Consider the following 23,137-nt stretch of genomic DNA (forward strand, 5'->3'; position numbering starts at 1 on the left):
AGACTCTGGCACACAAGATAGACTGAGGGCCATGAGGCAGGCCTCACGCTGGTGCTACTGGCTTTCTGTCACCGCTATTTTGCCTTTCTAAATGGTGTCCTTTAAGTGTACCTGATGATGCACCTGAGTCTTTGCCAAAGGTTCCCATCTCTCTCGGGGCATGCCAGCCATCAGAGGTTCTTCAAAGTGAACACCCCATTTGGGTCAAGGACAGAAAGTGAATATTCAATCCCGTGAGGGAGGGAAGGAGCAGAATGCCAACCCAGGTGTGTGTGGATGGCTGTTATCTAGATCCAGCCAAGGTGCTTCTGGGTGGAGGCAGACCAGCCCATGTCTCCCATGACCCAATCCTGACTGGTTTTCCCCACCATCCCCACTGCCTGACCCTATGCTTCTTGTCTTGTGATCATGCCTCTCTTGGTAGAGATGCCCAGTCTCCTGCCCCCTAACAAGTGAACCAAATGCCCTACAGCATGCCTTTGCCTTCCTGCCCCTTCTCTTCTCCCCTCCTGCAGAATTGACTAATTGACTAACGAGCTGGCTAATAACCCCTGCATTGGAACAATGGGATGGTAATGGTCTCAGAATGGATGGGACCTCTCAAATCCAACTGCCATGGGCTCTGGATACTATGAAGATCTCTGAGATCCACAGCTATTTTGAAAGGGGAAAAAGTTTGTTGATAGTATTGCTGGAGTTTCTAGGGTCAGAGCCTGGACCCTGGCAACCCTACCACCTAGACTTCACTACCCAACCTCAGAGGTCAAGCCAAGAGACACATGTTTGACCTTCCCATAAAAGAATCAGGTGGGGAGTTCTGAGATCATGGCCTTAGGCATTCACAGTGAGACTCTGAAGTGAGTAAGAGCAGGAAAGATAGCAGCCATGTGTGGCATGATGGGTCTCCTGACAGATTCTACAGTTCCCAGATTAGGAGAGTTAGGGTATCATACCGTAGGTGACCTAGAAGAGCAGTGGGGGCCAGAGGGAGTTGGGAGCTGGGAGGTAAGGGGCCTTATAATTCTGCAGCACAAAGGGAGTTCCCGGCGCTTCCCGATTCCCAGAGCGGTGCTGTAAGAGGTTCATGGCACAGGGCATGCGCTAGAAGTCAGGAAGACGCTGCAAAGTGCACCTACGCTGCAAATAGCAGCTGCCATCCAAGGCAGGTAAGAGCCCTGCAGTGGGCTATCAGGAAGAGGGAGACCGCAAGGACAGCACGCTCTATCAGCTCCACCCAGGAAGAGACTGGAGTGGGCGTGGCCTGATTTCCGTCTGTGACTCTGGTGGAGGGTGATCTAACAAGGAAAAGCTGAGACAGGAGATTTACAACTGTGGGTGTGGCCATGAAGGAAAGAAAGAAGACAGGTAAAGAGGTGCTGTGACCCCCCAAGTCCATCATCAGGGTGCTAGCAGGAGGTTTGGGTTTGCAGAGGACCAGAGGAGGTGCAGCAAAGCCGCGCTGGTCAAGGTGTGGTCCTGCCCATCACTACCCACCGTTTCCCAGGTCTGGTTTCTCCTGCAAGTTGAGCTGACAAGCTCTGGCTAGCACCAGGAGCCAGTCTTTCTCTTCTCCTAGCTTGAGATTCCTGGGGAAGCTCCGATTTCCTAGAGCCCACCGTTTAAATGGTCTGATGGTCAGAGGGAGGAGCGCAAGTGCCTATAACGCCATCGCTCCCTCCATGGTGGTCACAGAGTCTTGTTCCTCTGCTCCACTCTGACTCGAGTAAGTTAAGTTCGTGCACAGCCTGGGATCAAAATGAGGAAAACCTACCCAGACAGGCAGAATTCATACCAACCATGTTAAGCATTGACGGTGTTGTTGAATATTGTATGAAGTCTTACTCAGGCTTTACCCTAAGTGTTCTCTAATTCCAGGTCCCTTAAAAATGTTTCATGGAGCCCATACACGTTAGTAGGCATATAAGAAGATGTGGTGGAAATAATAATTTCTCTAGTAAAGTTTGTTTTTTTTTTCCTCTCAGGTCAAAATAAATCTTCCTTAATATACAAGTGTGGAATAAAACGGAGTTTAATTCCTGGATCCTACATAAAGAATCTGGGCACAGTGGCATGCACCTGTAACATCAACACTGAGTTGGCAGAGATGGGAGGATCCTTGGGTGTTGTGGGCCGCTGACCTAGCTGAATGGGTGCCTTCCAGGCCCTGTTGAGAGTCCCTGCTTAAAATATCAAGTGACTGCCTCTTAAAGAAAAACACCCAAGGTTGACTTCTGGTACACACACACACACACACACACACACACACACACACACACGTACATACCCCTATCCCCCCCCACAATTGATTTGGGGATACTCCCAATCTGCTCTTTATTGAAGGAGGATGCTTAAAAGAAATCCCACACTAGCTCAGAATTGAGTATAATTGAGGGTTATTTACTTAAGGGTTGACTCACAGATCACAATCCTCTGCTGAAACGGGGAATAGCAACCAAATCCTGCAGCCAGAAAAGAGACTGGACTCGTGCTTTACGTTGGCATAAGTAGTATAAGAGGCCACGCCCAAGTGGGTGGGTAACTTAAAGGCTACAGGCGGTAGGAATTCCTACAGCACTTTATAGGTGAGCCTCTTAAGCATCAGGCTGCTGTGAATTGCCACCTTTGGGTCACCTTGAGTCGTCAGATGGAGTGACCTAGTCATTGTTGATGGTATTAGTAAGTGGAGCATTTAGAAGGCGATTGGGTCATGTGGGTGACACTGGTCACCTGGGTTAGTGGTCAGCGAGCTCTGTCACCTCTTCCGTTATGCCAGCGCACACCAAGAAAGTACTTGCTCTCTGTGAAGAGGAAGTGGGTCCTTGCTTGACACCAAGTCCACCATGTCTTGACCACAAAGTTAAAGAGGATTTCCAGTCTCTGGATCTCAGAGAGATAAGCATTTCTTCTTGGTAAAGCGTCTAGCCTACGTCATTCTGCTACAGCCTTCCAAACGAACCTAGACACATGTTTTCAGGGGTTCATTCAAACCATATCAGAAGTGCACAGGAGGATTTGTGTACTTTTAAGATATTCCTTAAAATATTGGAAAAAACCCAGGGAATGTGTTTTATGGTTTTTTAATAACACACAATACCATGTAGCTATTAAAGTATAATTTTCATAGAATATTAGATGATAGAAAATTCATAACGCAATGTGAGTTGAGGAGAATGTGAGGAGAAAAGAAAGAGCTGGATTTATTAACCATCATCACGGTTAGGTAGTGGATACAATTTTGGTTTTACTTTTCTTTCCTATTTTTCCCTTTAACAAGTGTATTTTTATCATCGGGTAACAAAATCTACATTTTTAGAAAGATCTGTTCATGTAGGCAGGGGCTGGTGCTCAAATGGATCCATCAAACTGACACCCACAGTCGAGCACAGCTGAGTCCCTGCCAAATTTGGAACAGGAAGGTCTTGGTGGTGGTGTTACAGCGGGGACCTCTCCGCAGCGCTTCCCCGACCTCCCGAGACTGGGTTGACCTCTTTCTCTTCCATACTCAGAGAACACTGCTGCGTGACGCTATTCACTTTCCCCTGAATGGTCTGGTGTCAATATAAAAATTATAGCTGAGAAGAGCTTTGAAGGTCGCCTGGCTCAGTCCCAAAGTGCTGCTGCTGAGTCCAGTGAGCCCAGAGAGAGCCATTAAGTCAGCATTTGTTCCTGTGAGTGGCTTTTTTTAGCAGGCAAAGGAGCAATGAGGTACTTAGGTCACCTCAGCTGAGAGCCCGTAGATCACCTCAAATGGAATTCATAGGTCAGCTCGGGTGAGGACAGTCCATAGGTCACCTCAGCGGGAAGTGCATAGGTCACCTCAGGTGGAGACAGTCTATGTGGCTCATTGTTTTGCCCATTTGACACTAGCCCTGGCTTGTCTTCTGAGAGGAGGGAACCTCCATTGTGAAAATGCCTCCATAAGACCGTGTCTAGTGGCATTTTCCTGCTTGGTGATTGATGGAAGAGGGCCCAGCCATTGTAGGTGCTGCAACCATTAGGCCGGCAGTCCCCGAGCACAGAAGAAAACAGACCAAGTAAGCCAGGAAGAGGAAATCTGTAAGCACTGTCTCTCATGGCTTCTGCCCTAATTCCTACCTACTAGGTTCCTGCCCTATCTGAGTACCTAACTTGGTATCTGCCAGGTAAATCCTTTCCTACCCGAGCTGCTTTTGGTCTTGGTCTTTATCACAGCACTAGAAACCCTAATTAAGCAATAGTTCAGAGGTCACCTCAGGTGGGAGTCTATAGGTCATCTTAGGCAGGAGTTTAAGGTCACCTCAGGAGGAAGTCCCCAGGCCACTTCTGGACAAGGTCACATCAGGTCCTGTGCCATCTCAGGTGGAAACCCACTGCTAAGTTCACATAGACATCCGTAGTCACCTTAGATAGGTATCCAAGGTCACCTCAGGAGGAGGGACGTTTACTCGAGAGAAGTCTATAGGACCTCAGATAGAAGTCTTTAAGGACTTCAGGTCCAATCCCACAGACCACCTCACGTAGGAATCCTTGGGTCACCTCAAGGAGCAGGTCCCAAATCACTTCAGGTGGATCCATGGATCATCTCAGGTAGGGGTCCATGGGTCACCTCAGAGAGCAGGTCCAGAATCACCTCAGGTCGATCTGTGGATCACCTCAGATAGGGCTCCATAAGTTACTTTTAATGGAAGTCTTTGGATCATCCCAAGTAAGGGTCCCCAGGTTAACTCAGGGGGAGCCCATGAGTCATCTCACATGAAGTAGTTGAAAAGTGAGGAAATTAGAGGCATGACGGGGTTTCAGACACAACAGATACACTTGGTCTTTTGGGAGATATTTTAGTGACTGGCTGTCTTGAAGTCTCTTCAGTCACAGAATATCTCCTCTCTACTACGTGTGTGTGTGTGTGTGTGTGTGTGTGTGTGTGTGTGTGTGTGTGTGGTGTCTTACCTGTTTATGTATCTATACACCACATGTGACCCCCAGAGGCCAGAAGAGGGCACCAGATCTCCAGGAGCTGGAGCTAGCAGTTGTGAGCTGTCACGGAGGTGCTGGGAATGAACCTGTGCTCCCTGCAGGAGCAGCCAGGGCTCCTAATCACTGAGTCATCTCCCAGCTCCTGCTTTATGCTCTGTCATCACCATGACAACCTCTCCACTCCTTCTAATGATACCCTGCACTCTCCAGCCTCTTGGCCCAGTGTTCTCAAGTCTGGATTCCGTGACTCTTGGCTGCCCCTCTGTCCTCAGGTGTCCGTTAGCATCTGTCTGTACATTAACAGTCACACTTTCTATAGATCAAGTTCAAACCATGCAGATGTCTGATTGGTTCAGGAACATGCCACGTGTGGCTCCTCTTTTCTGGGCTGGGGGCATGCCAGCCTTCAGAGTGGGGGACCCACCTTTTCAGACCAGTATGACTGTTTGCCAACAAACCTGACAGTGCTTAAGAAATCCCTCAGAGGGTGCAGACGCACAATAGGGGAGAGACTGGAGAAGTGGGCAGCCTAAGGGAAGGTTCCTTCTTCCACTTTTCTAACATTACACTCAGCAGGTCCCATGAGACACTGGGGGGGGGGGGGGAGTGACTAGCGTGTTGATCCCAGCCCGTTGCATTTCCCCTTCCCCAATCAGCTGTCCTGAAAATGTGCAGTACCAACACGATATACAACCTGCTAGTTCTGTTCTTGAAGATCTTGAATTAAGATTAGTTTTAGGGAAGGGTGAAACCTCCAGCTGGCCAGGCCATTTGTTGATGGGCACTGGAGGGTGTGTGTGTGTAGGCTGAGGTGGGCAAGTGAGCAGCCTGCATTCCACGTGATGCAGGAAGACAAAAGCCAAAGAACCCAGACTGGCTTTGGAGCCTCCCTTCCTGAGGGAAGGGTTTGTAAATAAGTCCCATCGTTACGCTTTGACACATTTGAGCAATGTGCTGCTAAGGATGTAGGCAGTATATTTTTCTGAACTGAATGTGACCATGAAAACAGGGCAGTGGGACAGGGTGGGACCGGAACTGTATGTGATCAGGCACACTTCCGCACCGAAAGCTGGAATAGCCCTCGCCATGCAAGGCTAACGGCTTCACCAGTCAGTCTCTTAAAGGGGGACTAAATTCTAGTGGTCTTCTGTCACGGAAAAACACAGCTGAAGATATCTGCATTCCTTTTGAATTCTGGGCTATTTAAAATTATTATTAATTATGGTTAAGAAACCCAAGCACAGAACACACAATTTACCACCCTGCCCACTTCTGTTTTATTGTTTAATTTTACTTTTCTGAAGGCAGGGTCTCATGTAGCCCAGGTTGGCCTCAGACTCACTATATAGCCAAGGATGACTTCAAACTTTTGTGTTTTCTTCTTCTGACTCCCGAGTGTTGGGATCACCACCTTGGTCCTTTACCCGATGCTGGGGAATGGAGCACGTGGCTTTGGGCAGCCAGACAAACACTCTATTGACTGAACTACACCTCCAACCACCATCCTCATGCACCAGGTGCTCAGTTCAGTGGCGTCGAATATGTCCCTGTTGGCAGACAATAGATTTCTAGATCTTTCTCATCTGGAACCGAAACCCTGCCTATTTAAATGACTCCCCTTCTCCATCCCCCCACCTCCATCTTCCACCATTCCCCTGGCAGCATCCATCATTTGAGAGCAAAGACACAGGATTTATGGCTGGCTCATCTCACTCAGCCATCTGGGCAGTTCATTCCTATTCCTATTTCTGACACACAGAAAACTTGCTTTCATGGCTGAACAATATTTTTCATATGTGTTTGTGTATGTGTGTCCCCTGTATTTTTTTTTGTCTTCCCCTGTCAGTGGATGTTTGAATCTCTTCCACCTTTTAGATACCGTGAGTAATAATGGTCTAAACATGACTGATTGTGCAACTATCTCTTTCAAATCCTGCTTTCAGTTCTTTGAACTACGCATCTAGAGGCTGGACTAGCTGGATCATATCATAATTCTATGTTTATTTTGGGGGCAGTTACTATTCTCTTGGGCCATATCGTAATTCTGTTCATTTTGGGGGGCGTTACACTGCACTTTTCTATTATAGATCACCGTTTTCAACCCCTGCTAGCATGTGCAAAGGCTTCAGGTCTTCTGCACACCCTCCAACACTCGCTGCTTCTTGGGTTTGTTTTAGTTTTGATAACAGCCTTCTGCATTGACATGGGATGCTGCCTTCCTGTGGCACTGATTTCTAGTCCTTTTTAAGGAAATATTAGCGATGCTGTCTTCGTTTCATTTCTAAGGTGGTGATAAAATAATTTGCCAAAAAAAAGCTAAAGTAGAAAACACACATTTTAGCTAACGATTTAAAGTTTATTCCGTCATTGTGGGGATGTCAAGACACAAGGGACTTCAAACAGCCAATCGCAGCACACCCACAGTCAAGAGCAGAGAGAAATGGGTAAAGTGTGTTTCTTGCTTGCTTGTGTTCAGCTGTGATGCTGCCCACAGTGAGCTGTGTGTTCTCCATCACTTAACATAATTAAGAAATCCTGCATATATATGTTCACAGTCAACTCAATGTAGACAATCCCTGACTGAGACCGTCTTCTATGTAATTCTAGGTCGGGTCAAACTGACGATTAAAGCTAATATAATAGATGCCAAACACTTTTTCAGGCTTGCTGGTCATTTGCACATGGCTTTTGAAGAAGTATCTATTCAAATCTTGTGCATGCTTCTAAAGGACATTTTTGGAACCTTTTGCTGCTGTTGCTGGGTTGTGGGAGTTCTTTTTATATTCTGTGCATCAACCACTTTCCAGATATATTACTTGAAAAGTTTTGCAGCCTTCCAGATGACCCTTTAGACTTTGCCAGCTGTGTCCCTTGATGCACAGATGGCTTTGAGGTTTAATGTTGCCCTTTTGTTCCTTTTCACTTTTTGTTGCCTCTCGTTCAGGTGTCATACCCAAGAAATCATTGCCAAACCCAATCCCCATGTTTTTTTTTTCACAGAATGAGTTTTAATATTATATTTAGAATGTTTTTCTTTCTTTTTTGAGAAGGGGACTCACACTCATGTAGCCAAGGATGGCCTCAAACTCTATGTAATAAAGGACAACCTTGAATTCCCGACTCTTCTTTCTCTACTTCTGAGATTGCAGGCATGTGATACCACATTCTGATTTTACGTAGTTCAGGGGATTGAAACAAGGGTTTCATGAATGGTAAGCAAGCATTCTACCAACTGAGCACACCCCAGCTCATATTTAGATTTTTAAACTGTTTTTTTTTGTGAGTGTATGTGTGTGTGATGTGTGTATGTATATGTGTGTATGTGTGTGTCTGTGTGTGACTGTGTGTGTGGTGTGTGTGTATGTGTGTATGTGTGCATGTGTGTGTCTGTGTGTGTAGGTGTGTGTGTGTCTACGTGTGTATGTGTGTGTAGGTGTGTGTGTATGTGTGTGATGTGTGTGTCTGCGTGTGTATGTGTGTATGTGTGTGCATGTGTGTGTCTCTGTGTGTGTGTGGTGTGTGTATGTGGTGTGTGGTGTGTGTGTATGTGTGTGATGTGTGTGTATGTGTGTGTGTATGTGTGTGATGTGTGTGTATGTGTGTCTCTGTGTGTGTGTGTGTGTGTGTGTGTGCGCAGTGCCTATGGAGAAGGGGGAGCCAGTCCCCTGGAACTGGAGTTATAGAAAGCGGTGCTGAGCTGTGTCTCTAGTTCATCTCATGTCAGTTTCTGATGTGGTTTTGCAGTGCTATTCAGGGCTCTGTCATTTCTGTCGTGTGGGTATCCAGCTTCCCCCACACTGCAGTCTTTCCCTTTGAGCTCTTGGTCCCGTGGTCAGTGCTCATTCACATATGAAGGTTTAGTTTCATTGTGTTCGTTTGTTTAAGAATTTCTTTTTTCTTTTTATTTATTCTTCTTTCACACAATACACTCTGGTTGCATTTCCCCACCCTACATCCCTCGCAGTTGTCTCCCACCATCTCCCTTTTCCCTGAGATCTACTGCTCCTCCATTTCCCTTCAGAAAAGAGCAGGCCTCCCAGGAATATCAACTGCACACAACACAAGGAGACAGGCTAAGACTGGGCACAAACCTTTACACCAAGGCTGGGTGAGCAACCCAGTAGGAAGGAAAGGGTCCAAGGAGCAGGCAAAAGAGTCAGAGACACCTAACTTCCCACTGTTAGGAGTCCCACAGAAACTCCAAGCTACACAACCATAAAATCCATGCAGAGGACCTAGCACAGACCCGTGTGGGCTCCATGATTACCCCTTCAATCTCAGTGAGCCCCTGTGACCTCTGCTTAGCGACCCCTCTGACTCCTACAATCCTTCCTACCCTTCTTCCCCAGGGTTCCCTAGCCTCTCCCTAAGCCTAACGTTTGATTAGTTCTTCATGTTCTTAACCTGCTAAAATGACTTGTTGGACTTTCTCAGGGCAAAAGAATAAGACATTATTTTTTTAATGTCCATATTGGTTCATTGAATACTTTTCCTCTTCAGTAGATTTTTAATTTCACACAAGTATAAAAGACACGTCAAGATGAACAGTACTACTGAGAAATTAATTCAGATATTCAGATACAAATGTAATTTTATTGAACCAGGGTCATTGAAGATGTGGGTTTCTGCAGCTGGCAAGTGGTTAATCATTTGCCTTGTTGAGTGATTTGTCCAAATTTCCTCTCAAACACTAAATGAACAGAAGTGAATTAAGAATACTGAATTTACATTGTGTTTCAGATTATCTCATTCAGGCTTCACCCAGAGGTGTGTGAATGTGGTTTTCCTAGAGCACTGGGCTGAGGTTGATGTGATGAAAAAGCCTATATTTGGCCCAGAGAGCTGGCCCCGTGAGTGCAGGCACTTAGTGCTAAGGCTAAGTTCCAGTCGTGTCCTACAGGGTGGAAGGAGAGAACCAAGTCCCACTAGCTGTCCTCTGACCAGTCCATGTGACAATACACACACACACACACACACACACACACACACACACACATGCACATTTAAAACAAATAAACATAATCAAATATTTAAAAAAATCTATCCTTTTAAAAATGTTCTGACTAACAGTGTTTGTAAAAGGTCCAATAGCTTCCTTACCACTTCTGCCCACCAGTGTCAGTACCTCCATGTGAGTTAGGATTGGAACTGGCTCACCAGGGTGGTGTAAAATCATTGGGTTTCAACCAGGAGAAGAAGTATTCTTTCACACAAATGAAGTCAGAAATAGTCATTCCAACTATGATGATATGTTTTCCCAGGGCTGGGAGCCCAGCCTCGTCTCCCTCCCAGCTCACCATCTGCCTCCCAGCGGGCAAAGAGGCGAGATGGAGACCAGCTGTCTAGCCGAGGATGCCGCAAGCAGCTACAGTCTGTCCGTCGGAGCTCGGATCCGTGACTTCAGAGCAGAGCGGTCATAGCTGGCCGTCAGTAGAAAACATTTTCAGCACAGCAACAGGGCACCGTTCATTCAAATTACCAGCAGATCATCTTCCCAAAGCTTGCTAACTTCTAACCCCAGGGTCCACTGGGGGAAAGGGAGTCTTTTCTCTCTGTGAACTCAGTCTTTCTTTGCCAGCTTACCATAACTAGAATGAATAATAAATCCAACTTGCCTGTAAAAGGAAACCTTGGGCAAGCAAGATTGCTCAAGCAGTAAAGGTGACCCGAGTTTAATAACTGGACCCTCCAAGGCAGAAGGAGATAATTGATGGCTACAAGTTGTTCTCTCTCTCTCTCTCTCTCTCTCTCTCTCTCTCTCTCTCTCTCTGGGGCATGCATGCACCCATACACAGACACGTGCATATAAACAAACAGATGTGATTAAAAAAAAAAGAAACCTTTAATTTTCGATTCATCAGAAACAAATAATAAATCACAGTCAGGTGTGGTGGCACATGGTTTCAGTCTTAGCACTCAGAGGCAGGTGGATCTCTGTGAATTCAAGGCCAGCCTGAATTCTAGGCCACATAGAGCTACAGAGTGAGACGCACACCCTCACCCCACCCCCTACTTCCTTTTAGAAACCTAGAAGACCTGAGAAGTAAAAGAATTTCCCACAATGCATTTGGCATCAGAACCCCATCTCCCTTACTTGTCTGATTGCAAATTTGTTTTGAGGTGGGCTGAGATCAATTACAATACTCAATCAACTTAGAATGGCTAAGACCACTTATAATAATCAACATAGAGTGGCGATAATACCTACTTCGGTTGAAAAAAAATTAATGTGTTTGATTTCAAGGCACAGCCTCAGATCATATTGAGAAAATCCGAAAGACTGAAAGACTAAAGGGTTTTAACCAAGAGCCTGTGAATGGGGCTTCATTTCTTTATCCTAGATGTTGTATCCTCTGCAAGTCTGTGCTTGAAAGAATGGTCACACATCTTTTAAAGGAAGCCCCAGGGGAGGAGCCACCCTGAGAAGATCTGGAATAGGAGCTCTGACCAGAAAGGCAAAGGCCTATGCGATCTGGTGCCAGGGGTCCCCTGCCTTCAGCATTTGTCTTTGCCTCCGTCTAAATGATGCCCCTGTGTTTGAAAAGGAAGTGTCTTCCCTGAAATCCCGGATGTCTTGCCCCAGGGCCCAGCGGCATCTCCAGTACAGTCAGCTTTTGCCGAGGATCCCAGCTCTGCTTTGTTAGGTAATTCTCTACTACTGTAGCAAACACCTGAGGTGAGTCAACTTTGAGAAAAGTCAATGGTTTCTTGAGACTCAGCCTTTGGGGGTCGCTGAGTTCAGTGTGGGCTGCTGGGTAAACTTGATCTGCATTTGCCTTTGTATCCTGGTGGTCCTGTGTAGCAGCGGAGGGTGCTCACTTCTTGGGAACCCAGGAGTAGACAGAAAGGAGAAGAATGGAGCCACAGCTCAAACAACCGCCTTCCTCCCACTCCCAAAAGGTTCAACGACCTCGCAGGGTCATCCAAGCCTGGAGTGTCAGGGTGGGCGCACAAACCTTCAATACGGGGACTTTCAGGGAACACGTGTACAAACCGTAGCCCCTCCCCTTGGCTCCAGGCAGAGTGGGCGCAGGTGTTACAGGTGGACTCGGGCCTTGCGATTCCTAAGAAGCAGAGCTTACTTCCAGGCAGTTCCTGTCCACACAAGATGGAGATCGCAAAGACCTTTGGAGCACTCCCCAGGCTACCGAATGACTTCCAGTTTTGCATGCCACCAGCCAGTGCTTCAGGACGTTCATGAGACAGCGTGATAACTGTATCAAAGGTTGCGTCATTCATTTTCAGAAATCTATAGAATTTGTGTACTGACCCCAGACACACAGAGGTTCTTTTACAGATTTAGCCTTGTGTAGAGGCTTGATGCATATTTTTCTAAACCTGAGAGAGGATATTTGACCAAAGCAAAATCACACCTCTTCACACCCTTTTAAGTTATCACAGGAGCACAGCTGTGAGATTGAATTAGACATGCAATCCTGTCACCAGAATTCACTGGTCCCAGACTTCAGTAACTGTCCCCGAGAGCTATCTCAGCTGATAGTGACAGACATGCCAGCATGAGGTTTGCTAATTTTTGGTAACAGTTAATTTATTATTTAGAACAATGATTTTAAGAGCCAGGGGGCTGCTGAGATAGCTCGGTGAAGCACAGTCTAACAAACACAAGAACCTGAATTTGTTTCCCGGGACCCATGTGTAAAAGGTCACCTGTGTGTTTGTCATTGCAGTACTGGGGATACATCGGTAGGCAGCTCGCCAGAGCTCACTGACCAGCCTAGCCTAACCTCACCTGGGAGGCCCAGGTCTTACAAGAGATCCTGTCTCAAAAAGTAAGGTAGATGGCTCCCGAGGAATGCCATCCAAGGTTGAATCTGACATCCACATGTAAATGTACACATAAGTATGTGTGTGTGTACATATACATGCCCTTGCGCGCGCGCGCACACACACACACACACACACACACACACACACACACGTATGCATGCACACATGCATGGGCGCAAAGAAGAAAAATGAGTCTTTGTGATTTGTTCAGAGATAGCCTGGCTCTTTCGAAAAGGTGTCTGTTCCCCAACACACATTTCCTGAGCCTACACCCTGCACCCAGCACTCCATGTTGGGAACTTACAGTGGTAGGAGACATTATCTTGCCCCTTGAGGTGGATGGTTTGGAATACAGGAGCAAGAAAACCCAAAGGACGGAAATCCTCTGGGACTTGATGCCTCAGCATCATAGAGCATGCTCTAATTTTCTGTCAGAGTCTAGTTTCTGTATTGTGTTTCTTCTTCTTCTTTTTTTATTAATTTCCAACAGGGTCAGGCTTTCAGAGTCAAGTCATCAAGATTAATTGAGAGGGGACCCTGTATGAGGTATAACAGGGTCCTCACTAAGTGAACCATTAGTCAAGCCAGGAACCCACAATATTTTTTTTTTTAATCAAAAGGTTGGCCTTACCTCAGAGTGGATTTTCTGCTCTTCTTTCCAGAGCACAGGGCCAAACCCCATCTTCATTCACACAGGATGGGGGTGGTGTGGTATGTGATGGTTCAAGTCTTTCCCATATGCTCAGTGCTAGGTTACCATGGTTACTGTACCTTGTTATTGCCTCCCTGTTAGTTTGCTTTTCTGGCCATAAGTTGATTCTGTTTAGTTCTAATGTTAGGAAGAGAGCTGAGAAGAGGAGCACAGGACGCCATTAGCATCTCCTTACCATTGAAACCTAAGGAACAACCTCCTTATGTCCTTATGTCCGTCCTTCCAATCCCCACAGATGCTTTTCCAACTGTAAATGTAAGGACATGAGAATATATTCAAAACTAAGAAACAATACTCCAAGGTATGATACCCTGTCCTTATGTCTGTCCTTTTCCATCTATAGATACTTTCCTAACTGTAGATTGAAGGATGTGGAAACATATTTGAGCCCAGGAAAGAATGCCATTTTTCAGTGTCCAGGCAAGAAAAGGCAAAAGCAAACAAGCAACAATCCCACACAACTTTCCTATCCCACCTCTGCTCCTGGTTGCTTTAAAACCCCAGAATCTGGGTAGCTGGGTACCTAGTATAGGTAGAAGAGACAGAATCAGAGAAGAAAAGAAACAGAGTCGGCTGCCATCTAGCTAGCAAGCTGCAGGAATGACATGGTTTAATAGAAACTCTTTTCAATTTGCAGCCACAGGGATGCAAAGCCTCTACAGGCAGACGTGGTTGAGTCCAGGGCAGATTGGTTATCTCTCCACACTTTAGGGGAAAGGAGATGGCTTTAGTCCCAACACTCAATCCCCTGGTTACACAGGCAATGTGACTTGGGAATCAGTGTCTTAGAGGCTCCTCAATTTCAGGCTCCACCCTAGAAACAACACAACACACATATTAGATTATAATCAGTGAAATCCTGGAGGAGGAGGAGGAGGAGGAGGAGGAGAGGGGAGAGGGTCAGGGAAGAGTGGGTAAAAGAACGATTACTATTCAGCTCCTGGAGATAGGATTTCTCGGGATCCAATTAAGCACTTTAAAATGCTAAGATACGAAAAGGTCCACAAACTGAAGATGGATGGATGGGCCCATGGTGCATTGCCTGTTGCTCCTATCTGGTCTGCTTACAAACTCTGAAAGGCTTTGCACCTCCGATCTTAGAGAGTCCTGAAGACTTCACTTCCTAGCCTCCCAAGTTCATTGTTAGTTCATTGTTAGTGCCAAGTTCATTGTTAGGGCTGCCCTCCCAGCAAGATGTGTGCTATTCTAAAATTCTGGATGGTTAACTCATGTGTTTTGACCAGGACCCACCATCACTTAGTTTCTCTTAGCGTTTGGTGTTGTCCTAAGCAGATAGCCAACACAGTAGCTTCTTGCTTCAAATGCAGTCGTGTTGGAACATTCTCCTTTTCTGTCTTCTTACATGTTCTTCTGTGTTCAGTGGTTCTCAGGGGTAGGTCATGTGTATTTCTCAGTAATGTGAGGATCCTTGAAAAACATTGGCAAGAGAGATCTGTGTCTTACCAAGTCCTTAAATCTCCTTTCCCAACATAATGCCAAGTGCATGGTGATTGTCTGGGAAGCGTGCTTTCTGTGGGCCTGTCAGTGTGCCCTGCAGCGCTGCAATTTGGAGGGCAGGCTCAGGCTGGGAACATCTACCCAGGGTGCCCTTGATGGGCATTTCCCAAATTCTTTGTTCATTCAGCTGTGGAAATTGGAAAACAATGCCTGGCCTACTTACGCAGTTATCGTAATGCATTACCCAGAGGAATTTGCCTAATGAATTTTTTTCTTTGGAAATTATCTACAGTCTTCAAAGCACCAAATAAAAACGGGCTTAGTAAAGGAAGCTTGCGGCGAAAATGTGCACAAAAGAAAAAGAGGTTCTGACTTGAAGTTCATGGCTCATCTAGAATCAAGATTTCCAACCCCTGCCTGACTCCTGTCAGGCAGCACTGACAGCCTGGTCCAGCCTGACCAGCACCTGTACGGCTCCTGTGGTGGGGATGTGGTGGCAGTGCCGGCAGCAGTGGTGTGTGTCTGTGTGTGTGCCAGGAATCGGGGAGGGGGGCAGTGTGATCTGTGACTTAGAGTAAAGAAGTGGGGTGGTACCCTCCACTGGGGACTCAGCCTCACCCAGCATCATCTCCAATACTTGCCACCCCCTGTGACTTTCTGCCAAGGCACACAGCTTTTCCTTCTACCCTGGTCTTCTACATTGGATGTCAATACTCAGAGTGCAGCCTTTTCTCCTCCATGGCAAAGGCTGGACCCCAGAATTCACCATCATCCAGAACTCAGGACACCGCCATAAAATGACCCTTGAGCTATGTTCTGAATTTGGACAGTTCCCCCACCAGCTTGTCCATTGAATAATTTGTCTCCAGGCGTGGATGGTTAGCAAGAGGAGACTGACAAGGAAGCCAGCGACTTGAAGGGTCGTCCAGGATTTTATCCTGTCCTGAGACCTGCAAAGGGGTGCCTGGTGTGAGGGTCAGAGCCAGCCGTCTGCTTACTGGCTGCAGTGGTTAGAGGGAAGAAAAAGGAAGTCAGGAAGAAGAAAAGAGAAGTTTCCTTTCTTTGACCTGTACTTGATTGTTCTAGGGGTAAGCAGAGAGCTACAGAGTATTGGGAACATCTCGGCGGGGCCACCATTACGAGACTGGATGAGTGAGTGTGTGTGTGTGTGTGTGTGTGTGTGTGTGTGTGTGTGTGTATGTATACAATAATCTACAAGAACAAGCTGCTGAAGTTTGGGAACTCAAACTGGTTGAAGAATTATCATTGTTTAACCAAGGTGGGGAAGAAAGAATAAGGAACAAAATGGTATGGTCATTGCTAGCAAGGAGGTCTGTTATTTGGAAAGCTCTGGAAACTTTAGGAGGTAAGGCTTAATTGAAGACTGTACTCACTGGGTCAGGGGGTATACCTCTGAAGGTTACACTCGGGTTCCAGCCCCTTCTCCTCTCTGTTTTCCATCTGCTATGATACAACCCGTTTCTGTCATATGTCCTTAGCACCATGTCATGCCTCAGCACGAGCCCAGAATCAGCGGCAGCAAGGACTGTGGGCCAAAACTTCTCCAACACTTAACCAAGTAACTATTTCTTCCTTTAAGCTGATTGTGTCGTGTATTCGGTCATAGCAACAGAAAAGTAACTAGTGAGTGTATCCTCCTGTGGCTACAATTTCCTCCCCTTTCATCTCCCACTGCAGGGTTCCAAGGCAACCGGCCAGCCAGCTACTTCTGGGAGAACCACTGTTAGTCAATCCTTCATTTTCTTTTGGTTCATCAGCTCCTCAGTGCCCTCGTTTCTGTTTCGATGTGACGGACACTGTATTAATGTCGCCTAAACTGTAGTCTGCTCTTGTTTTCAGCACTGAGGATTGAACCCAGGGTCTTGGGTATTCTGTGGAAGTATTCTTCCACAGAACTGAGTTCTGCCTCTTTTCTAGCCTTTTTGTGAGACCCTCATGAAAGATCCCAAGAGACAAACCTCATCCGACAAGGTCAGACGCACAAGAATGGCCTTCTGTGGACACTCTGGGAGAGCAAGGTCAGAAGTGGCAGTCACTTGGGAAGTCTTCCTGAAGAAGGCTAGCATTGGACCGAAGGTGAGCAGAGACAGAAGTATTCATCCCGGGCAGAGATGTCCCTAAAATAAAGGAGACCATGGGCATGTGTGACCCTTTTAAGGACAGAAAGGCTTTGCAAGTAGACAGAAGGTCCCATAGCTAAGGGGCAGCAGAGCAGGTTTGTAACATGAAGGGGCCTGCTTGTTGGGGTTTATGTCTTGCCCAGTTCCCCACAGCCAGCAAGCCCCAAAGAAAACTACACAGAGGTCTCCATAAGATTATAAACTGATTGGCCCATTAGTTCAGGCTTCGTATTAGCTCCTTTATAATATATTACCCCATTATCCTTAACTATGTTAGCCACATGGCTTGGTACCTTTCTCAGCCGGGCAGGTTACATCTTGCTTCTTCCATGATTTGGGCAGGAATGCGAAGGGAGCTTCCTGCTTCCCAGAATACTCCTGTTCTCATCGCCCCACCTCTACTTCCTGTCTGGTTGACCCACCTAGACTTTCTGCCTGGCCAATCAGCGTTTATTTAAAATATGATTGACAGAATATAGACAATTCTCCCGCACCGCTCAGGTTTACTGAGGATTTCTCATTACCCTTAGTGTTAGTTATTCACCTCCCATTCTGCCCTGCCCTCTACTCTACTGCCCAGCTAGCCACCCGTGTTCTGCCGCCTTCACAGCACCCGTGTTCTGCCGCCTTCACACCGCCCGTGTTCTTCCCACCTTCATGCCACCTGTGTTCTACTGTCCCCTCTCCCTTAAGATCTTTTTTTCTCTCCAGAAACTGCTAACAGTCCCCTTTTAATTTGCTGCCTTATATGTGCACCCCAAGTTAAACACACACACACACACACACACACACACACACACACACACACACACACGCACGTTTGTCTCTCTGGTCTTGTCTACTTCATTTCGTACACTGCTTTTCCAGTTCCATCCATTTACCTCCGAATGTCGTCATTTCCCTTAACTTCACAGCTGTATAAAATCCCATTGTGTATATGAACCGCGCTTCCACAATCCATTAGTCAGGCCATGGCGTCTCCACTGAGTCCATCTCTGGGCTACTGTGAATAGAGACAATGTGCACAGATGAGTACGTCTCTCTCCAGTAGGGGACAGGGACTCATCCATTTTTTAAATGCAGTGAATATTGCCTTTTTTTCCTGGGACAGAAATCCTTTTTCCACTTTTAAGATCTAATTGATGGTGCAACGACATTACATTAAGGGTGCAAGTGACAACTCGGCAAGCATTTTTACACGTGTGTACCCACTGCTCCAGCGGAGATATAAAGCAGTCTTCTCTCCCAGGTGCTTTCGGTTATGATGTAATGCCGCCGCTGTTCATTTCATAGCCCCCAGGGCATTTCCAGATTCATGTCTATGTCTTGTCAAGTGTCTCCTTTCCTTACTGTCTTGTTAATATTTACTTTAATCATGCAGTGGGTGTGGGTTGTGTCTTTGTGTGGTTTATGCTGACTGGCTTCCACTGTCCCCACTGGTCCCACTGGATAATTTGACTTCTGATACTCAATCATAGTAATGGTTTATCTGCCCTGGATTCTACATTAAATCAAACTTTGCCCCCAGGGATAATGACCTATGTCTAGAATTTCAGCACTGGAGAGGTAGAGGCAGAAGGATCCCAAATTCAAGGTCAGTCTGGGCTATATAGCAAAGGTTAAATTTGTTCTACCAAGCACTTATACTCAACAGCAGACATTGTGTACGCTCTCTGCAGCTCCACCCCTTCCTATTCCTCTAACACACCTCCTGCTTTCTAGTTTGCATTTCTTGCTTCCCAGTGTAACAATCTGAGCTGCTTCCAGACATGTCACACGCTCTGCATCACGGTATGACTAGTTTTCTCTTACACTGTTGATTCTTCTCTCTAAGAAAATTACAAGGGAAAGAAAATATATTTTCTCACCTTGGCCAACATAAATGACTTTTTTTTTCTTCTTTTTGCATGTACTCGATTTCTCTGTGTTGATCCCAGCACCAGGCGACAATGCTCTTCAGTCTGGAGGAGATCATGCAGCTTTCCATTGATAACCAAATCTCTCAACTGCACTGACCCAAAGATCTCTTTCAAAAATGTCCTCTGGACAGTTGGGATGGTTCAGTGGGTAGAGGTCCTCATGGTCAAACCTGATGACCCGAGTTGAATCCCCAGAACCCGTGGGGTGGAAGGATAGAACCGGGTTTCCCAAACATCCCCTGTTCTCCACATGTGTGTATGGTGCACCGATCTCAAATCTCAGACTCCTCTCTCCAGTGACTGTAATCGTTCTGCTGTCTCCTGTCCTCCAGGGTCACAACCCTGGGCTGCTGATGGCCACTGCCTGAGAACAGACTGAATGTTAAGGAATGAACAAAGAACCAGGGTTGAAAAAGGAACTGATGAGCCCAAGAGACGTCTCCTCCCTAAGGTTGGTTCTCTTGCCAGAGTGATGACACTAAGTGATCAGCAAGCAACTAAGAAGAGACTTTGTCTATGAAAACTGTTCTCTGTCTCTCTGTCTCTCTCTCTCTGTCTCTCTCTCTCGGTCTGTCTCTCTCTCTCTCTCTCTCTCTCTCTCGTGTGTGTGTGTGTGTGTGTGTGTGTTCATGTGTGTGTAAGACAAGCAGGACAAGCTCAGGTGTCCTTTATTGAGCATCCATCAACTTGTTCTTTGAGGCAAGGTCTCTCCTTGGAACCCATCGAGTAGTCTAGATTGGTTGGTCAGTGACTTCCTGTCTCCACCCCTCCAGAAATGGGACTACAAGCATGTATCACTTATCTAAAAGAAAACTTCTAATGATGCTCTTCAAAGCCCAACCCAGATGTATCTTGTTCTGGTTGTCTATTAGATAGACTGTATCAAGTTAATACAAGACTTGGCCTTAAAACAAGAACCTCTCAAGCAGAGTCTGGGTGGAAGATTTATCTGATCCAGGGGACACATGCAGATAAGAAGTTTCCTGGATCTGGATGGCTGGGAATAAACTACACTCCTTTTCTTCTGTCTCTCCGAAATGCTCAGGAAGTTGTACTTAAGCAGATTGTCACCCAGTACATCTATAGGTAGCTATGGGGTCAAGGTCAGCAGCTGCAGTTTGTACGACCCACCCTTAAAAGTCACCTCGTGTCTTCTCTAACAAATAATGTCAGTCGGAATCGTCTCGAGTCACCTAGTCTCATGCACAGGAGACACAACTCTGTCTTTTACTAAGAGGACTGTCAGACTCTGCAAACATGGTTCAAAGCTCCATGTCAGGTGTTTTCCTCAGTTCTCTTCCTGAACCTGAGCTAGCAAAGCTGACCAGCAAGCTCCAGGGACCCTACTGTTTCTTTCCCCTCAGTGCTGGCGTTACAAGGCTTGCTCTTATGATTTTAGACTTTTTATGTGGGTCATGAGCATCTGACCTCATGTCTGGGGATCCAAAGGCCTCCAGCTAGGCTGTCTTTCCTGCTCTCATCCTGCTACTCAGGAGTTCTTAGAATGTCCCTGACTCTTGACATGAACACATCTTCATTATGTGGGTGTGGTGGTTTGAATAAGAATGACCATCATAGGCTCATAGGGAGTGGCACTATTAGGTGTGGCCTTATTGGACGGGGTGTGGCTTGGTGGGAGGAAGTGTGTCACTGGGGTGGACTTTGAGGTTTCAAATGCTCAAGCCAGGCCCAGTGTCTGTTTGCCTTCCTGCTGCTTGCTGATCCAGATGTAGAACTCTCGGCTCCTTCTCCAGCACCACATCTGTACACCTGCCACCATGCTCCCATCACGATGATAATGGACTGAACTGCTCAGTTGTAAGCCAGCCCCACTTAAATGGTCTCCTTTGTAAGAGTTGTTGGGGTCATGGTGTCTCTTCACAGCAATGGAAACCCTAACAAAGACAGTAGGTATGGCCCGGCAGTGGTGGCGCACGCCTTTAATCCCAGCACTCAGGAGGCAGAGGCAGGCCGATCTCTGTGAGTTCAAGGCCAGCCTGGTCTACAGAGCAAGTTCCAGGACAGGCTCCAAAGCTACAAAGAAAGCCTGTCTCAATAACAAGAAAACAAACAAACAACAACAAAAAGACAGTAGGCATGATATGTGATATGACATATATGGACAAGATACAGTTATGGTGAATCTTATGTATATGGCAATCTTCCTGTAAGAAGGGTCACAGAGTCAAGTCACACATGCACTCCCTTCTGGGACTCTTGAAGCACATAGCCACATGCATGTCTTTGCAGACATGTAGTACTCATTTTCTCAACATCACTGCCCACTGTCAGTACTAGAGAGTTCAGTATTCCAGTCCACGTTTTCGTTTCTGCCCCCTGGCCGTGAAGTGCCTGTAATTGGGAGTATTGTTTAAGCTAAAATCCAGAGGCTATGTTTTAAAGTATTAGACCTCTCCTTCACCCTCAGTTCCTTTCTGTTCTAGGTGGAGGCTAAGGGTGGGAAGATGTTTCAAGTTGCTTTTTAGAGTGAGGTTCCTGTATTTTCAGTAGTCTGGGCAGCAAATGTTTCAGCTGTCCAGCCAACAAGATAGAGAAAGACAGTTTCTATCTGTACCCTTGGTATTTGGCGACAGTGGCTTTAATCAGGAGGAATGCCTGGGGAGGGGGAATGTACTAGGATAGGGGCTGGGTGGACAAGTACTGTTGCTCAGAAGTCACACACACACACACACACACACACACACACACACACACACACACACACACACACACAGAGTCAGTCCTACTGACTGCACTGGGGAAGGGAAGAGGGAGCCAGGCAGCCTCGGAGTGGCCTGGCCAGAGTCTGGCGCCAACAAACCTGCACTTTCCGGTTTAGGAAGCCAGGTAGGGGGCGCGGGCAACTAACAGCTCCCGCCTAGTGGGTGCGCGCTCTCTGCCGACTCTGCTACCTGAGCCGGCAACCACGTCACTGCCACATCATCTGGCCTCTTCTCTTTGCAGGGATCCAGGAAAGGGAGCGGCGGCGGGAGGCGCGGGGCGCGGGCGCCGGGAAGATGCTGCAGTCCCTGGCCGGCAGCTCGTGCGTGCGCCTGGTGGAGCGGCACCGCTCGGCCTGGTGTTTCGGCTTCCTGGTGCTGGGCTACCTGCTCTACCTAGTGTTCGGCGCCGTGGTCTTCTCGTCCGTGGAGCTGCCTTACGAGGACCTGCTGCGCCAGGAGCTGCGCAAGCTGAAGCGGCGCTTCCTGGAGGAACACGAGTGTCTGTCGGAGCCGCAGCTGGAGCAGTTCCTGGGCCGCGTGCTGGAGGCCAGCAATTATGGAGTGTCGGTGCTCAGCAATGCCTCTGGCAACTGGAACTGGGACTTCACCTCCGCGCTCTTCTTCGCCAGCACCGTGCTCTCCACCACAGGTAGGGGTCCTGCTGCTACCTTGCCCTGTCCCTGGCGACCCCAGACCTCCCCTGAGCGCATCCTGCGGTGGCCCGCAGTGGCAACCGGCGAGGTGACCTCGGAGCACCACGTGGATGCTGCCGCTGTAACTCTTTTGGAGTAGGTCCCTTATATCCTGGACCTAGCTGCTGCAGGGGCCTCATTAGCTGCTCCACACTTGTGGGGACCCTGGGCTGATTGATGGGCGGGTGGGACCCTGACATTCTGTCCTGGACACTGAGCAGCAAGGTTAGGGGCTGACTGAGAGCATTCAAGGGGTGTTCGCCCTCCTGCTGGCTCCATCCCAGAGACCCCAGGCTGAGGAATCTAGGAATGACACTTGGATAGGTCACCTTCGTTTCTGTGACACCAACTTCCCGACTGTAGACCTATTCAGCTTCTTTGAATCTGTTTGGGGGACAATGGTGACATCACTCTGCTTTTTCGCAGGTGACCTCTGAGAAGACAGGCCTGTGGGATATCCGAGTCGGAGGAAGGGTGGGTGTGGGGAAGGGGGTTTCACTTGGCCTAGACCCTACACTGTGGGACTTCCTGAATTAGCAATTACTCCAACTTCAGATGTGTTTGGCTCCCTGTCTACTTAGAGGTGCCTGCCACCTTCTGCAGGAAGCTTAGAAATCCAGCTGAACATACATGCCCCAGGGCGCACCAGTTAGACTAGACAAAGAAAGGCCAGGTTTTGTCAGTGGTGGCTGACCATGCATGCAGGTTAGCAGGCTCTGGAGGACTTAAATAGGTGCATGGACAGCTAGAG

General features: G+C 47.3%; 1 protein-coding gene and 1 long non-coding RNA gene across 3 annotated transcripts in view; one reads left to right on the top strand and one right to left on the bottom strand.

Moving 5' to 3' along the window:
- Positions 1 to 14,034: 14,034 nt before the first annotated feature.
- LOC125410523 (uncharacterized) lies at positions 14,035 to 21,918 on the bottom strand. The gene is made up of 5 exons (XR_007235081.3): positions 21,793 to 21,918; positions 18,921 to 19,335; positions 17,934 to 18,055; positions 16,891 to 17,049; positions 14,035 to 14,267 (listed from the first exon to the last, which is right to left on the bottom strand). It is a non-coding gene; the product is annotated as an uncharacterized LOC125410523 (long non-coding RNA).
- Kcnk1 (potassium two pore domain channel subfamily K member 1) overlaps positions 21,670 to 23,137 on the top strand; it is a 34,174-nt gene continuing 32,706 nt past the window's right edge. Inside the window, exons 1-2 of one of the 2 annotated variants that reach the window (XM_048450173.3) lie at positions 21,670 to 21,818; positions 21,936 to 22,343. In XM_048450173.3, coding sequence (XP_048306130.1) covers positions 21,989 to 22,343 — 355 coding nt within the window. In that variant the 5' untranslated portion in view covers positions 21,670 to 21,818; positions 21,936 to 21,988. Of the gene's footprint in view, positions 21,819 to 21,902; positions 22,344 to 23,137 lie in introns of those variants that run through there. The other variant, XM_048450174.3, reaches the window with a different exon arrangement.

Source organism: Myodes glareolus, chromosome 22 (genome assembly GCF_982192425.1).
Source record: "Myodes glareolus chromosome 22, mMyoGla1.1, whole genome shotgun sequence".
In the NCBI taxonomy this organism is placed as follows: Eukaryota; Metazoa; Chordata; class Mammalia; order Rodentia; family Cricetidae; genus Myodes; species Myodes glareolus.